We start from the raw sequence: 18886 nt of genomic DNA on the forward strand, positions 1-18886 counted from the left end.
GGGTGTGTTTAAGCTCGAATGGACGTGTGCATGTGTTTGTTAAATTCTGTAGTTAAAATTTACTTACAAAAGCAAAAATAACTCCAAAAAACATGTCTAAACTTTATTCAGTAAGGACAGCTGCAATCAGATAAATTACAGAAGTAATCTTTCCATAATAAATAGTTTAAGGCCAAGAGAGGGGATAAAAAAGGAATTAATATCATTTTCATTCTGTCTTGGCATTTGTAAGCCCAAAGTTAATTAAAAATATCAATTTTCTGCTAACACTCCAGCTTATATATTTCAAAGCTATCTTTTGAGAGTCTCTCAAAGTCTCTTTTTGCCCCCTTCAAGAGTAGAAACAGTATATCACAGAAAAGGTACAACATGATCAATCTTTTCTAAAAAGAATGTAGGTTACTAATGTAAATAACTTCATTAATGTTTTTGAGGCATAGGATGGGGAAGAATAAAACTGAGTTACTAGTACATAATCTGATTTTTAAGTAATAATTCTCAGAAACTGTTTTTATCCTATAATTATTTTTATTACGGCAACATATATGGTCTCAGATAATTAGTCTCATTCCAGTAAAACTAAACATAAATTCAACTTCTATTGCAAGTAAACAAAAATTAGATTTCAAATGTCTCATCTCTGAGTTACTTCACTAAGTCTGACAAAGATTTCTAATGAGTTAAATTTTGGGACAAACACAAATGTGACTTGAAAATGGATGATGCAGAGAATGTTCCAATAACCAAAGGAATAGGAACTCAAAAGGCTGTGATTTTCAGCGTGGTCAGATACTTGTATTGGTTTACTTGTATTTGACTATGCACTACTGTTGATGCAAAAGGAGAAATGAGGCAGGAGAGTGCTTTACTGGGTACAGTAGAACACAGGAACATAGCAACCTGAAATTACATTGGTTTAAGTTGCTGTAGAACTGCATACTTACACCTGGCACCTTGCTTACAGTTTATATCCCAAACCCAGGAGCCCTTAATGACATTTCTGGTCTCTGTGAAGGTATTTATAAACTCAGTCATGCCTTAATATTCCCTCTAATAAGCTCTCTTGGTTTAATCCTAGCCAGCAACTAAACACCACACGGCGACTCGCTCACTCCCCCAACTTCTGGTGGGATGGGGGAAAAAATCGGGAGATTAAAAGTAAGAAAACTTGTGGGTTGAGATAAGACAGTTTAATAATTGAAATAAAGTAAAATAGTAGTAATAATAAGAATAATAATAACAACAACAACAATAATAAAAGAATATACAAAGCAAGTGATGCACAATGCAATTGCTCACCACCAGGCAACCGACGCCCCTGACTGTCCCCGAACAGTGATCGCCCCCAGCTTATATACTGAGCATGACATCATATAGTATGGAATACCCCTTTGGCCAGTTTGGATCAGCTCTCCTGGCTGTGCTCCCTCCCAGCTTCCTGTGCACCTCCTCCCTGGCAGAGCATGGGAAGCTGAAAAGTCCTTGACTATGCAAACACTACTTATCAACAACTAAAAGATCAGTGTGTTACCAATGTTATTCTCATCCTAAATCCAAAACACAGCACTATACCAACTACTAGGAAGAAAATTAACTCTATCCCAGCTGAAACCAGGATATAAGCTATATGCACTGAACTCCTCAATTTAAGGGAAAGTCTGAGCCTTTTATCATATTTGTGACTCCTTTATGAATGCTTCCCACTTTATCTACATCTTTGTTTAATTATGGAGATCAGAACTAGACACAGTATCTGAATATAGTCATATAAATTACAAGCAGTGAAGTTATATAGTCTCTCTGCTTCAGTCTGGATTTCCTAGTTTAGGTCAGGACAGACAAAATGCACACATTAACTGCTATGCAAAAATTAGAGCCATGTGAAGGAGAATAGATATTTATTGCCTGTGACAAAGGAGTTAATGCAAAGACTACTACAAAGTCACGAGTGATTATCTCTATCTCCCCTTTCCTCACTGGTAGAAGCAGGTGTTGTCAGTGATTGGGAGGAACTGTATCAGCTCCAGCTGGGAGAGTTTGGTCCCAGATGTTCCTGGAGGTCCTCCATGAGCAGACATTCCAGAAGCCAGTCATGCCAACCTCCCTTCGGGCTGAGGTGGATGAGTTTTTTGAGGTCGAGAGCATCTTCCAGATTGTTTGATTTTTGCTAGTTGGTGGACTGCTTTGAGCTGTTGCTCATTGATCAGGATGTAGGAGTTGCTGGGCAAATATTTTTGTATAAGTTTAGATCTGGTGTTTCTGCCAGTTATGCAGATTTTTTGTTGCTGTTTTCATCACAACTGTTTAATTGTGCTTTATCCAGCAAAAGTTACAACCCTATGAACTACATAGCAACACGCCGAAGGTCAAACTGTGGGCCTCTGACATCAGCCTAATTACTTGAGTGATTTCAGCTCAGTAGGCCAAGACACTGACAATTCCAGATGCTGCTTTTATACCCAAAGGCTGCTTTAGTCTATTTTATTGCTGTGATAGGGTATGTCCATCATGACACATTTTTGCTGGCACTTCTTCCTGCTAGACATTTTCAGTCTTAGTACTTCCCAAGAGAATTCTTCAAACTGTTATGTACTACACAGAAGTATGAGTTTACATGTGATGATACTGAATAACCTACTAGTTGTTTGCATAACTTTTAACAACCTTTCACAATTGTTTTTTATGAAGTATCTCTTTGTTATTTGATATTCTCTTAACTTCTGTTTCTTCTTTGATATTTTCCTCTGAAAGGGTTACATTTATTTCAAAGCCATTGCTAGACTTACCAGCCAAAACTCTTCATAGAGCAATCTACCAAAACAATTAATTGCGCCAGTGGACCACTCTTTTCTGGCCCTATTTCCAAGGATCTTTCAGAGCAGACCAGATGAGTTATGGTTAGCTTCATTCCTGCCTTCCTATCTCTTGAGATCTCTACAGTTCCTCCCCTTCACATTTTTTGATGCAAAATGCAGGTTTTAACATCCTTCTGAGTTAATATCAGAAATGAAAGTATTTCACCATCACCCTGTGCTATGATTATGCTGCCTGGCTTTTTTCCAGATACTACTTAAAATACCAGTACTATCATGATAGTTGATGAGTATAAATGCCAGGAAAACTGGATCTCCTCTTTACATGTAATATTGCATAAGGAACTTTTCTGTGGTTTCTTGACTTATTGATGGGTAAAATATTAATATTAAGGATATACCCCTATGTTCTTTTTCTTTTCGGTTTAAGCCTTATATATAATATATCAGCTCCACCATGAAGCTTTTCAGAAGTATAGGCAGACTGAATTTTTCTCATCAAGTAGTGTAACTGCAGCCATGCTAGGCTAAGAGAGTGACTGCTGTTGTTGGGAAGGATTGTCTTTCACTCTCTTGCCTCCCATAGCCATCCTATACAGTACAATCACTGCTTATATGAGCAGCAGTAACAGCCACAACTCTCAGTTCCTGAGCTGAAATAGAGAGCAATGAACCGATTTTGCAGTCTTAATAAACTGGTGTCATACACAAGCAAGCTATACCTGGAGTCAACATTTATCTACATTTACAGATAACAATATTGAATATCTATGTCTGTGTTGTCTGAAGCCAGCAAGAAAAACAGACCATCAATCCCCTTACTAAAAGTGACGACTGTGCATAAAGTATTGAAAAAGTTTTGTAACCTCTATGAAAAAGTATGGGATTGCATCATTTTGTAATGCCATCCTCAAATGGTAGACAACTATTCAATGAAAGCACTATTTTCATCCCCAATATATGTAGCATTTCCTAAGTCAAAATGTCAATAGAAGAATGCTTTCTCTTGTCTGTTGTTATGATTCTTAATATTTCCGTAATGCAACATCTGAGAAATCTTTCTGCTAAGTTAATGAAATACTATTTTTTAAAAAATTTCATGGGGGAGCTTGGATATGTTTTGTCTAGCAGGCACAGTAGTAAAACTGCAGAAAAATATTGTGAAAAGTATCTTTTTAGGATGTAGTCCTTTCTGATGTCTCCATATGTAGACATATTTATGAAGACATAATTTGCAGTCATCACATGTGAGGAAGGTGGCTATTGTGCTTGTGATATTTGTTCTCACTGAAAAATGAGCCTAAGAAAAATAAACCTAAGATTTATGTGCAGTATTCTTCTTAATAAATAAAATACCAAAATATAATAATTAATAAATACATATTTTAAAATGATATTGCCATAAATATGACTTTGCTCCCTTCTGGTAGGAAAATGAGCTTGCTTGTTCTCCCAGTGTAAGGTTTATTCTGTAGTAAAAGACATGGACTATCTTTGTTATAGTATCTAGGGAAATTATAATTTTTTAATTTGCCCATAGATAAACTTGAAATTTTTGAAGGATTTGTACATACTAGGAATTTCTTTGACCTTAAATATAACAATATGGTTAGTTTCAGGTTTTCTTTCTTTCACCGACATTGCCCCTTTTGTAGCTGTTCACCGGCTCTCAGTACAGAAATAAAATAGCCTATGGTAATATCAGGGACACTGAAGTCAGTATGGCTCGAATGGAGGTGATAGTGAATTGAAAATAAAAAGATGGCTAAAGCTATTATATCACAGATGCTTGCCCTGCCCTTCTGATGGATGCTTCCATTGTAACATTGGAAAGGACAGGCTGTTGGAAAGGAGAACTTAGCCATCACTGAAATCTTCCAGCACCTAGCTGTCCAAACTAAGATTCATGTTGGTATAACTTTATCATATTTTAAGGAGTTTTTTGTTTACATTTTCTGCTGTTGGTCAAGCTTTTGTTTCTTATTGTTTCCTAATATAAATAGTTTGTTCTTACTAGCAGAATAAAATCCTAAAAATGTCATCTTAGTTGCAAGAGTTATCACACTATTTCTGCACACACACACCCCTTTTTTTTTCTTTTAAAAAGCATTTGGACATAACGAGTGCCCTGATCCTGGAGTTCCAATCAATGCTCGGCGTTTTGGCGACAACTTTCAGCTGGGGAGCTCAATTTCTGTTATATGTGAGGAAGGATTTATTAAAACACAAGGAACTGAAACAATTACTTGCATGCTAATGGATGGAAAAGTAATGTGGAGTGGACCTATTCCTAAGTGTGGAGGTATGTATAATATTTCTTTCTGATTCAGGAGAACTTGATGTAATGTCTTTTCAGTTGTCACCAAATGAAGTTCAGATTTTTGCAAATGGATAGCACAAAGCTCCTATAAAACCTAGTCCTTAATAAAGGAGTCTAGTGAGGCATGATCTTTTATTATAACCCTGTCTGCAGGAGTGATTTTTTCTCATAACTGTTATAAAGACAGAAGAAAAACATGGAAAAAACTGGCATAAACATCACTGATGCAAGCACTGCTATATAACCTCTATAACAATGAAGGCTCATCTAAGAAACTTATTAGGACTGGAATGGGAATAGTTTATGCTGTTCATACTTTCAGATAGCTTTCATTTGGCACTGATGAAACTACAATTTCCCAAAGACCTTTTATGCTTGAAAGGATCACTCCTGCCTTTTTTTTTTTTTCATTTTTAAAGCATGTATTTGTCCAATTTGAAAAACTGTTTAAAGCAATGAGCTTCAGTGCTAACAATACACCAATAATATTCATCTCTGCATTTTTGAATTCCAGTCCAATCAGTATCATGATTGGCCTTGTGTCGTGGTTTAGCCCCAGCCAGCAGCTAAACCCCATGCAACTGCTCACTCACCGCGCCCCTCCAGTGGAATGGGGGAGAGAATCGGGAGGGCATAAGTAGGAAAACTCGCGGGTTGAGGAAAAAACAGTTTAATAATTGAAATAAAACAAAGTAGAACAGTAATAACAACAATGATAACAAAAACAATAACAGAATATACAAAGCAGACAATGCACAATGCAACTGCTCACTGACCGCTGACCGCGTGTCAAGAACGGGGGGCGAGCCCTCCCACACCCCTGGTTTTTATACTAAGCATGACGTCACATGGTATAGAATACCCCATTGGCCAGCTGGGTCCACCACCTTGGCTGTGCTCCCCACCTGCAACTTCCCCTGCACTTGGCAGGGCATGGGAGGCCGAAAAGAAAAGAAAAAGTCCCCAGTGCAAGCACCACCCAGCAACAACCAAAGCATCAATGGGCTATCAATGCTCCTCACATACCAAATCCGAAACACAGCACACCCCCCAAGCTACTGGGAAGAAAGTTAACTCTGTCCCAGCCGAAACCAGGACACCTTGTTAATACCTGGGAGAAAGAGATAGCAGGGAAGAAGAAAATAAGAAAATCCTTCTGTTTTCAGTGAACCTTATTTTAGTATATTGAAGGTTTCTTGATATTTAAACCTCTTGTTCAGCTTGTCATTCAAGGTTCTTAAGTAGTCAAGAGTCTGGAGTTTTTTGGATTTTTTTTAAATTATTTTCACCCAGTTTCATATAGAAGGTTCTTTTCAAAATACAGCTACTGACTTCCTACTTCAGACAGATGAACAGTTTAAAATTATTTGAGTGCTCAGTGATGTTTGCTGATACAATGTTAGATTAGAATGAAGATGTTGATCTCTTTTCAGGTCTTTGGCTATAGTATTTAAAACCATTTGAGAGGTTTTAGCTATCTGTTGCAGTGCTGATGTTTCTTCTATCCACAGTGACACGTAGGCTGGGGAAGATTCTCGTAGCAATTGATCTTCCTATTTATAGAAATTAAATATATCACAACCTCTAAAACAGTGTGTTATGCATATTTCCTTGGACTTATTTATACTAACAGATATAAAAATATAGTCTTTTCTTCATTGTCTATATTTTAAGATCTCTTCACCTGAAGGCAAAAATAAATGAATTCTGTTGCTTGTAACGATTTTTTAAAAAATATATTATTTAATCAATAACGATATAATCTCTGATTTATAGTTTGTTACTTTCTATTTTTAAACAAAAGCTTAGCTCTTATTTTCACTATGTAACTGCTTTCCTAACAAAATTTGCTTAATTTTAATACACAAATGTGACTCATTATAATACACTTTGCATCCAATTTACTTTCTGTGATAAATTATTATTGTTTCATTGGTATAAGGTGGATCACTTTTCCTAGACAAGATTAGTATAGATTAATGCACTTGCTTTATTCTAAGGTTCATGGAACTGTATAACACTCCTAATAAAATATAAGGTTGCATTCTCAATGTTACATTAAAAACTTAAATTAATGGGAATATTTTTAAATGTCAGTCCATACACAAGATAATCTGATCCATAGGTGGTCTGAGACTCAAAATGGAACATATGCTGGAATCCTAGAGGTTGTGACACTGGTATATTTGAATTAGATGTATTTATCAACTGTAAAATTAGATATATTTTGAAAATTTAAGATAAAATTTGAAGACAAATGAAAGTATTTTTAAGCTAATAAATTAATTTGGTCTGTTGAGATGTTCAGAATTTTTATTGACTGTGTACACATTTGCCTGTGTAACACATAGTCATTTCATAGAAGGTGAAGTTTGCTTGCCCTACACACACCTCATAATTTCATTGTCATATATATCAAGTCAAAGGCATGAACTCCACATACTGAGTAGGATACTCTGGATGTGACTGCTATGCAATTTTCTTTCCACTGCAGAAATGTCGGCTATTAAAATATATAGGAAAGAACCATTTAATAATAAATGTGGTGCAGGTGGATAGGGTCAGCATACTCATTTTTCAGGGCAATCCTGACCAGCCTCTGCTGGGGCTTCCTCCCAACCCTGCCCATGGCCTAGGATCCCATTTCAACCCAGCCTGGGGCTGTCGGTCCCTGCCCCAACAATGCTGCAAGAGTGCTGATCTCTAGCCCTATTCTCTGCTGATCTCAGCATTCTCATGGGACTTCCTGGTTTGACCTCAGACCTAACCCATCAAATTGCATTCATCTGATGGTCACTTGGCTGTCACCAGACTCTTTTTCTGTCACCAATCCAGTCCTATTCACCTTCCTCAGGTGGAGTTGGATGATGCTCTGTCGGTGAGGGTACTAACTCTGCCTCTGTGTATGTGATAATTTTTGGCTCCTGGCTTCTCTTCTCTAGTGGAGCAGCCCTGCTTTTGCTGTTCCCTGATGTTTTTGAATTTGGGATTCCTGTCCTTGTGCCTTTCATCCTTCCTGTGTGAGGGTTATATGGAGGATTTTCCATAATCTCTTGTAATATCATGTTGTTGTCCCTGTGCAGCAGCTCTAACCTTGGTCTTCCTGCATAACTCCTGTAATGCTTAATATCCTGCTGTTCTGTAGCTCTTGAAAAAAAAGTGTCTAAAACTATGAATCTGCAAGATGTTCAGTGATCAGCCTGGCATCCTCAAAGCTTTCTTCATACTCATGTACAGAAATTTCCTGCCTTAACCCCTGCACCTTACTATACAAAGAAATAAATAGAAAAGACTTTGTGAGAATTCTTAGATCAGGCTAAGATTGGCTTTCGGTATTTGGCATAGACCTGTGTTTGTGTAGTGGTTTAACCCAGCAGGCAGCCAAACACCACACAGCCGCTTGCTCACTCCCCCCTCCCTGCAGTGGGATCGGGGGTACAATCAGAAAAAAAAGTAAAAATCGTGGATTGAGATAAAGACAGTTTAATAGAACAGAAAAGGAAGGAAAAATAATAATAATAATAATGATAGAATATACAAAATAAGTGATGCACAATGCAATTGCTCACCACTCGCCGAACAATGCCCAAAACAGTGATCGCTACTTCCTGGACCACGCCTCTTATTTATATACTGAGCGTGACGTCACATGGTATGGAATACCCCATTGGCCAGCTGGGCCAGCTGTCCCGGCTATGCTCCCTCCCAGCCTCTTCCAGAGCATGGAAGCTGAATGTCCTTGACTAGCCAGGGTAATTAGCAACAACTGAAAACATCAGTGTGTTATCAACATTCTTCTCATACTAAATCCAAAACACAGCACTAGGAAGAAATTTAACTCTATCCCAGCCAAAACCAGGACAGTTTGACAAAGAGATTCTGGTTGATGACAACGTCTAGTTATGCTACATTTCTAGTGTTTTGTTTTTAACACACTGATGTTTAACACACTGCCAGGCAACCATCAAATAAAACTGGAAGAAAAAACAGGGGCTGAAAATCAGTATAAAAAGGTCAGGAAAACAATCCTTTGGCAAGATGCCTGGAGAGTTTTATTTTCTAAAAACCAGGGCTCTTTCAGATAAGCCCAGTCACCTAGTTATTCTGAAGGGAAGGACTCCTGGGTCTAGGAAATCAGCATGTGATGGTGAAAGTCAAATAAAAAATTCTATTGAATCTGGCACTGAAGGCATGAGGAAGAACCATAATCAGGGAAAGGATAAGAAAGATTTTCTTTTAAAAAAAAAAATCCAGCAGCAAAACACTCTATTATTGTCAGATCCCAAATACAAAGAGAAATCACTTTGAATTTAGGAAATCTTATAATAGGCATTATTTTTAATGTAATATTCATAGGAGTATTTTTGTAAGAGTTACTTTTTTGTATTGCAAAGATAATTTTTAACAGTTTCATGTAAATTCTGTGAGAAAATGGAGCTTTGTACAAGTTTAGCAATATTGTATTCCAACTATGGTAGTATACTGGCTCAGAATAAGGCCATCTGGTATTCCTGTTCTTGATATATTTTGTAGTTTACAGGCTCCATATGTATTATGAATATGTATAAGTGGTTATATACAATAAAATGTAGGGATGACGAATGCTGTAGACTTACCCCTCTGGTTGCTGAGTGAATATGAGTTTAAATACTTCATTGTTTGACTGGTACTGTTTGCTGAAGGTAGTATGACAAAAGGACTTTAAGGTAAAAGGTGAGAAACACTAGTTTAAAACCATCAGTGAGGGGAAAAAAAGAATAAATTTGCATATTTAGAAATGTTTGCAACATATTGAATTCTGAACTTTATATAGCTTTTAGAAACCCTTTTTTTCCCACACAGTAGTAGAAGGACTATTATGTCTTTAAAAATATAAAATACCTCTTTACAACAGTTCTTCATTTTAACATAGGAGCTTGGTAATCTCCTGAAAAAAATGAGATCAGACAAACGTATGATAATTCATGATCTTCAATTTGAAAGTATGTCAAAGAGAGCAAAATTAATTTATTTTTGTAATGGAGAGGTCCAGAATAATATAGACAATGGTATGTACTGTGCTGCTTTGTCAAAATGAGCAACCAAAATGCTTTGCAGACTGTATTAGGTGAAAAAAATAGAGAAATTTAAGAAATAGCCATGTCTTTGGGGGAAAATGCTGTATATTTCCCACTATTTTTAGTAGAGACACATGCCTGTCAACAGTACAGTAAGACCTTTCCAACTTCTTTGTGATATACAGTGTAACTCATTTATTTTCATTGTGTAGCCTTGTATGCATAATGTCCACTGGAACAGTGGTGTTATGAAACTTTATGGTGCAGCTTTCTCTTCCTGCAAAGATGCTTCTGCTCTCTGTCTAAATGGATACTTATATGATACCAGTAATCAAAAAATTTAAGTGTTTTCTGATAATTAAATACATAAATAGTTATATTGGTGACGGGGCAGAGTGTACCCTCAGCAAGTTTGCCACAATACCAAACTGGGAGGAGTGGCTGATAGTCCAGAGGGTTGTGCTGCCATCCAGAGGGACCTCAACAGGCTGGAGAAATGGGCTGACAGGAACCTCATGAAGTTTAACAATGGGAAGTGCAAAGTCCTCCACTGGGGGACAAACAACCCCATGCACCACTGTATGCTAAGAGCCACCCAGCTGGAAAGCAGCTTTGCAAAAAAAGCCGTGGGGGTCCCGGTGGACACCAAGTTAAACATGTGCCCTTGCAGCAAAGAAAGCTAATGGTATCCTGGGATGCATAAGGCAAAGTATTGCCAGCAGGTTGAGGGAGGTGATCTTTTCCCTCTACCCTGAGTACTGGTAAGGCCACACCTGGAGTTTCTGTCCAGTCCTGGGCTCCCCAGTACGAGAGAGACATGGACATACAGGAGAGAGTCCAATAAAGGGCAGCAAAAATGATTAAGGGATTGGAGCATCTCTGCTATGAGGAAAAGCTGAGAGAGCTGGGACTGTTTAGCTTGGAAAAGAGAAGGCTCAGGGGGGGATCTTACCAATGTGTATTAATACCTGAAGGGAGGGTGCAAAGAGCGCGGAGCCAGAGCCAAACTCTTTTCAGTAGTGTCCAGTGACAGGACCAGAGGCAACGGGAACAAACTGAAACACAGGGGATTCCATCTGAACATCAGGAAATGCTTTTTTACTGTGAGCATGACCAAGCACTGGCATAGGTTGGCCAAGGAGGTTGTGGAGTCTCCTTCCTTGGAGATGTTCAAAAGCTGTCTGGTCATGGTCCAGATCATGTGCTTGTTTAGGTAAATGCATAAACAATTTACTACTGGAGCAGAATTAACTTCCTATCCTTTTTTTTTCTTTTTTTTTTTGCTTCCCAGTAAACAAAGTCCCGACCAATTTGTTACGAAATCAGTTTAAGGCTATCCCTTGTCTTCACTGGCAACTGGATCAAGTCTGTATTAAATCTACATGCAGTAGTAATTTACATGACTCCATCTTTGCAGCAGTGACATTATGTCCTCATAGAATCTACAGGCCTTGATAAAAAGTCTCTCTCTGTCTTTCTTGTAAGCCTCCTTTAAATATTGAAAGGCCTTAATAAGGTTTCCCCGGAGCTTGCTTTTCTCCAGGCTGAGCAACCTCAATTCTCTCAGCCTTTCTTCATAGGACAGGTGTTCCATCCCTCTGATCATTTTTGTGGCCCTCCTAACCTGCTCTACCAGGTCCATGTCCTTCTTGTGTTGGGGAACCCATAGCTGGATGCATTACTCCAGGTGGGCTCTCACAAGAGCAGAACAGAGGGGAAAAATCACCTTCCTTAAACTGCTGGCCATGCTTCTTTTTGCGCAGCCCAGGATACGATTGGCTTTCTGGGCTGCAAGCTCATTGCCAGCTCATGTCCAATTTTTCATTCACCAATATTGCCAAGTCCTTCTGTGCAGGACTGCTGTAAATCCATTCATCTCTCATCATCTTCAGAAGGTCTCCTGACAGATCTCATTTGCTTTGGAAGTGAATATTGAAGCGTTTTGGTAACAGCCCTAAAGTTTTTGCTTGTGTTTAGAAATAAATGACAAGTAATTGTTGCATTCAGATAGTTACAAAATCCATATACAGAGTGTACAACTCACTTTCAGTGCTTTACTAACTAAGATGCTCTATTCAACAATAAAAGAAAACCTTAAGCAAAAATAAAAATCTTTGTCTACATATAGATGCCTATGATGTAAATAAATATGTGTATGTGTCTAGTGAGCCTGGCAAAGAAACAAAGCAAGCTCATCCTTCACTTTACAAAGTGAAATTCAGGGGAAAATTTCCAGCTTGATTATGTCAGCTGTGTATGAACTTTGAGACTTGGTGAAATCCAGGGTCATTTGGTGAATTTGTTTAGAAAAGTGTCATAAAACTGAAAACAAATATGTTCAAAAACCAAAAAGACAAAAAACAATCTTGTAAGATTTGCCTTTAGAAAACATGTTTAGTCCCTGAGGGTTCAGATCCTGAGAAGCTCACCAAATCTAAATTGGGCTTGATCAATTCCTTAATTAGCAATTAAGCAAAGAAGCTCATGATAACAATAATTGTGTCATGCATTTATAGTTCCATAGGCTAATGTATTTACACTAATATTCATCAGAACCAACAAAGTATTTAAGCATACTTCTAATTGGAGAAATTGTATTTTCCTAGTATCTATAAGTTACCATGTGGCCTACTTGATTGTTATGTATAATAAAGTTTTTATATATATGCACACACACTGAAGTTCATGTTCTTCTCTAATTATTTGTACAGATGAACAAATCCCACTCTTGGCACATATCTATGTCATGTGCAAGAGAGAAGATTAAGGGCACAAAGATCCTTAGTTTAATCCTGGTATCTCTTTATTCAACACCAAGGCACCCAATCCTAACACTTTCTACTGCCGTTCGCAGTTTAGAATCTGCTCATTGATACCTTTTACACCTCGGTAGTGTTAAAAAGTTCTGCTTTCCAGAACACAGTGCCCTCACTCCAGGAGTGGAATTGGTATGGCCAGAACATTTTGTGGAAATATAGCTATAAAAGAGTAAAGAATTGTTTTGAGTCCCCTGAAAATCATCTTCTCCTCAATGAGGAGATATAATGAGATATAAGGCTATTGCTTGATAACCATCTTAAGCTGAACCTGGACAAACCACTTATCCAGTTCAATTCTTATTTATATACCACAGGCAAAATGGGTAGTTTTATTAGGACTTTGTCTAGAATAAGGGATATCCAGTGTTTGATACTGTGTTGTTGAGAACTCTTTGACAAATAAATCTTTATTCTCATCCAGGTTGCATTAGTACATATCCGTACCACACAACAGATGGTAATGGAAAAAAGAGTGATGTAAATGGTTCAATTTTACTGTCTGTTTTGTATGATTTAGCACTGTCCACAAAAGGTGCTACCTACTTCTTCATGGCTGACATTTTGGGGAAGCAATGAGTTTTTGCTTCTGCCTGCATGTGTAAGGCACTGAAATGTATGTTGCTTGTTTTCTTCTTTGCCTCACGTAGAGGACATATAAGTAGGTCTGATCAAAAAGATTTATGACAGAAAAATGAGTTTTAATGTAAAGTTTTAATTGAATAGGTAATACATTCTGCAGATTTCATTTTCCATAAAACAGTCAGCAATTCCTGAAAATTAAGAAATTGTAGACTGCTCATCATTTGAGACTGTGGTCACCAATTTAAGAGTATGCTCTATGCAACGCTTTCCTCTTTTAAATGTTGGCTTGTTGGCCATCATGGAAAACATATTTGTTGCAGAAAATAAATAACATATAGCTTACATCTCACAGGTTCTAAATTATCTGTTACACTAAGTAAGGCTTTACATGTTTATGCTGCTGTGGTAGTCTAGTGAAAATCAACTCTTATACTATTATATTTTTCTTAACTTTGTTTTTCGTTACGATAAGCCTTAACACCTTATCAGGTCCTTTTCACCTTGTATTTTCATCAAAGAAAGCTTGATTAGGTCTCTTCATAAGGTCACAAGTAATATTCACTCATGCAAGTCAGAGCAACTGTGAAAAAGCTTTTTTTATAGTATTACTACTAACTCCCTCTTCTATGCTTAAAATTCTAGGTAATTCATTTTAGTTTAAAAAAAAAAAATTAAAAAACCAACTGCTTGCAACAGTTTTTACTGAAGTGGCTGGATTCACTAAAGGACAACAATTTTCAAGCACTTCAGTGAGTGAAAAAGTTTAGTTTAGAGTCAAGTATTTTACAAATTATTTTGTCCCAGGAATAAGTAATTGAAATTAGTTATTTGATATGTAACATTGTAACTCAAGGAAAATATATCTTATTCTTCTAGAGGAAAATATATTCAGAGATCAGTTGCTTTTCTGTCTTGCCTCCTGTGGATCAAAGAGACTTCTGTTTTGTATATTTGTCTGTATAAGTATGTTTAGTATATTCATATATATGCATAATACACATACAGATACACAGATATGGTCTTTTGCAGATGTTTACCCTTGTGTTGAACAATATGTTCAGTTTACCACACTGAATATGCATTAAATTCATAAGATATCCTAGATATTTTAAATTGCTAGAAAGACATTATGATTTGTTACCTATTTTAAAAATGTTAATACTTCTAGTGATGGAATTACTGCATTTCTTAGACGTCTAGAATTCAAGATAATTCTGTGAATTAATTTCTCTATTTAGGGAATATCAATCTCCTACTGAAAATTCATAAACAAAATTCATAAACAAAACATGCCAAGCACTCCCATAGTCTTTTCCTCACTGATCGATATTACCGAGGAAAAGATGATCTTACAAAAGTCTAATGACACATGGACTTGACTTTACATACACATGTAGATCCATCAGATGTAATGCATTTGCATTCATGCATGAAATTAAAAACCTGCACAGAGCTTTGCAAGACTTAAACCTAAAAGATGTGTCCTTTAGCAGTATCGGTCTTATGGTTCTTACTCTTCCTGCCTGTGAGATTATACCATTTTTGGGATAGACTAGTACCCTCCATAGCCAAAAGTCAGCATCAGTCAAACATGTTTATTACTTCTGAGAATCTCTCTTCTGCCCTATGACTAACTGTCTTGACACTGATCAGCTAATGGAAACTTCCCTCATTCTCTACCAGATTCTCTTCAACTATTTAAGAAGAATTGTTATCAAAGAAATGTTTTTCGTCTTTGTAATACCTACAGCTGTGGAGATTATTCCTGTAATTAATGTATCATTAAGCCATTGAAAATCTTTAAATATGATTACCAACAACTTTGGTTTCAATTATGTTTTAATACAGTTTTCCTAGCTTATATTTACTCACTATCTCTGAGAGAAAAAACTACATGTTATTTCTAGTAATTCTGCTTGCAGATGTATATATTACAGTATTTAATATATATTTGCCAAATGCTTCAAAAATATCAACTAATCTTGTAAGAATGGTAAGTATGTCTTTTTCATGAATGAGGAATTTGAACTGCCAACATGACAAACAAAATGTATGTGGTATGACAGTGGATTCATGTCAAAGTTAAAATAACAATTCACTAGTTTCTAGCTTGATACTCAAACTTTTGCAAGTTTTTCAAATCTCTCTGTTCACAATTAAAAGCAGAAGTAATGACACTTTTTAAACACTATGTTTTGTTGTATGTCCTTTATTACAGGAAAATAGATTGTACCTGTAAGAATACAGTATAAAAAGCTTTGTCAGAACTTATTGAACAGTTTATTTTATCTTTTTAATGTTTTAATTCTGTTGTCTCCATCTAATTCTGAAGCTTCGAAGCCTTGTTGCATCTTCCTGCAACAGGATTTTTAAAATTTGTTTGGTATAATGTCCTATATTGAAAGAGATAATTGTGAATTATATATAAGTCGTCTGTGTTATTATGCCTTTCTCTTTGTTTCATTTTTAGCTCCATGTGGTGGGCATTTTTCATCTCCCAGTGGAGTAATCCTCTCTCCAGGCTGGCCAGGGTATTATAAAGATTCCTTGAATTGTGAGTGGGTGATAGAAGCTGAACCAGGACACTCCATCAAAATTACATTTGAAAGGTCTTGGCTAATATTTTTCTTATTTAATATTATCCAGAAGCAGGAGTTTATTAGCTCTGTCATAACATTTATTTGCACTATGTCTAAAATGAAGCAATTGTATTATCAAGCAAGATTTTCCAAAACACCTTAGTGCCTTCAGAGCATAAATTTTATCTTTAGTGCAATTTCTACTTTGATGCACTGAAAAGCTTTTGAAATTCCTACCCTCTTGCATATATTTAAGCCTGTCTGGCCCAGTTAAAAATTTTGTCTGTTTTTAAAGATTAGCATGTTTCATTTGCTCATAACGGTGTTGCTATGATGAATTATACTTATGAAGCAATTTTTTTCTCTCAAACCTGTGAAATCTTCAACTCTGAAAATCTGAATCAACTGTGAAAACTGAATTAAATGCATTCATATTTTTATCCACTGTGAATATTTAATTATCAAATCAGCTGATCTGTTTTTGTAAAAGGACTGTGTGCTCTCAAGATAGAATTCCAGTTTCCCCAAATTACTGCAGCATTCCACTTTTCCTACATTACTGCCTGTTACTTAGGTCCCTTCCTGATTCCAAGGATTGAAATGTGCTGAGGACCTTAAATTTCTCATGGCAGCAAGACATAAGCATTTCATTTAAGCTCTTTATGAGAAAGCAAAACAGAAAATGTAATTAAAAAAATGCTACGTGTTCTACATATATTCAAGGATGTTTTAAATTCTTCTTAATTGTAAATATTAATAAAGTTAGACGATGATCCAGGAAAAAAAGGCCTTTGATGTTCAAAGTTTTAGCGCACAAATATCATGCAAGTATTTTTCAATTGCTATTTATGCAGTATATTTTGACTACTCTTGGTCACACGCAACTTAAAACAGAAGATATAGCTTCATTTTAATACTGTTCAAAAGTTGTTTTCAGCAGGGTAATTTTAGCAAAATTTCTCATTGTGATAAGATTGTTTAAAACTTTTTTCTACTACTATAGTTTACACTATAATAAAGTGTTCACATGACATTATATACAATCAGAGGACAGGTAATATGGACACTTCAAAGGTATTTCCCATCCTTAACATCAAATGAAAGCTAGTTTTCTAAAATCACTAGTGCTGTACATCAGCTTAAAATTCAGCTTTACCAAATGTTTGCTAATTAAAATACAAAAGAAAAGTGAATAACTCCATCTTGCAGAAATTAATCAAACTCATATTAGTTCAAAATTAAAAGAAAATTATTCGTTTTCTTCGTTGTCTTGTAAATCAAAATGAAAAATAAAAATTTTGGAACTTCCATTAACTCAAGCTTTTGAAAAGAAAAATATAATTTCAAATAATTTATTTTTAATTCAGCATTTCATTTTCAACTAAACATTTGATGTGGATAGTCATTTCAAAGTGAAAAGCATTTGCCTTTTTATTTGCAAAGTTCTATGTCACTGGGTTTTCTTCCTTTGCATCTGCGTTTCATTAAATCTGATAGTCTCTTATGTACACTTTTTGTTTGTAATGCATTAGCGCCTTGTCATAAAATTGCACAACCTCTATTAATCTTATAGGTAAAAGCAACAAGAATAAGATGTGGTCTCTTCAGATCATAGAGAGAGCTCCTATCCTCTTTATAACCTAATCTCATTATGATATTATGACACTTCTTTTTCCATTGCTGCTCATTCTTGGCACTCTTGTTGCTTGCCATAAATTAGACTGATATGCATATTGCTCAGATGCAGCAAGGTGAATCCAGAGAGGCCCTACTTACATATAGGTCTGTATATGCTTATGTGTTTCTGTGCAGGAATACATGTAAAAATACATCTATAGAAGTTCACACAAATGGACTTAGATATATAATTACATGTTTGGATGTAAATAAAAAAAATCATATAAACTGAATAATGAAATAAATCTTCATAATGTACTGAAAGAAAACATTTTGTAAACTATTAATGTTAGTTTTTTTACTTAGACTTTATTATTTTTCACATAATTTAAATTTACATTCTGAGACACTCATATATTAGCTTCTTTTGAAAGACTCATTCTAGTCTGACTGTCCTTGTTCTGCTCCTTCTGCTTGCAAATCTTCAGTTGGACTTGCTTAAAACAGAATGTTAATTTTGTTGAAATATACACATTTAAAACTACAGCCAAATGGCTTTCCCATTTGATTGAAAAAAAATAAACTCATATTTTGCCCAGTTCTTTACATTTCACCTTTGTCCTAAAAAACAAAGAGAAATACTTTTTCTAGCCTTTCTTGGTGCAAATACTAAGACGTCCACAATATGTGTAGCTATTTGAAAGATTTTTTTTTGTCGTTTCTCAATCAGGCTAAAGCATGTATAGTACATGTTTAGAATCTACATCCTTTCTTTTGGGATTTTTTAAGAGGAAGGGAACTGTTCTTACTAATACACGTCCTGCAGAGTGACACCTTAACATTACATCAGTTTATCACTTGCACAGTAGTTTATTTCCTTTTAATCTCCCATCTTCCTATCTTCCTATGGCTTCTCTCCTATGACATTGCATATGTACGAGGTACAGCATTCTATGACTGTATGCTGAAGTGTTCCTGTGCCATGGAGTCAGAGACATAGGAGAAAAGAAAGAGATCTACAGACAAAGTGAATAGTAATAAGTATTAATTTTTGTGCTTTCAGAGGTTTCATAATAACCATTTCATATTTTGTTTTGTG

General features: G+C 36.0%; 1 protein-coding gene across 3 annotated transcripts in view; it reads left to right on the forward strand.

Moving 5' to 3' along the window:
- The window catches only part of CSMD3 (CUB and Sushi multiple domains 3), a 796263-nt gene that overhangs the window by 451216 nt on the left and 326161 nt on the right, over nt 1-18886 (forward strand). For all 3 annotated transcript variants that reach the window (XM_075141259.1, XM_075141260.1, XM_075141261.1), the window contains 2 exons: nt 4921-5115; nt 16062-16200. In XM_075141259.1, the coding sequence (XP_074997360.1) occupies nt 4921-5115; nt 16062-16200 (334 nt within the window). The remainder of the gene's footprint in view (nt 1-4920; nt 5116-16061; nt 16201-18886) is intronic.

Source organism: Calonectris borealis, chromosome 2, assembly GCF_964195595.1.
Source record: "Calonectris borealis chromosome 2, bCalBor7.hap1.2, whole genome shotgun sequence".
NCBI lineage: Eukaryota > Metazoa > Chordata > Aves > Procellariiformes > Procellariidae > Calonectris > Calonectris borealis.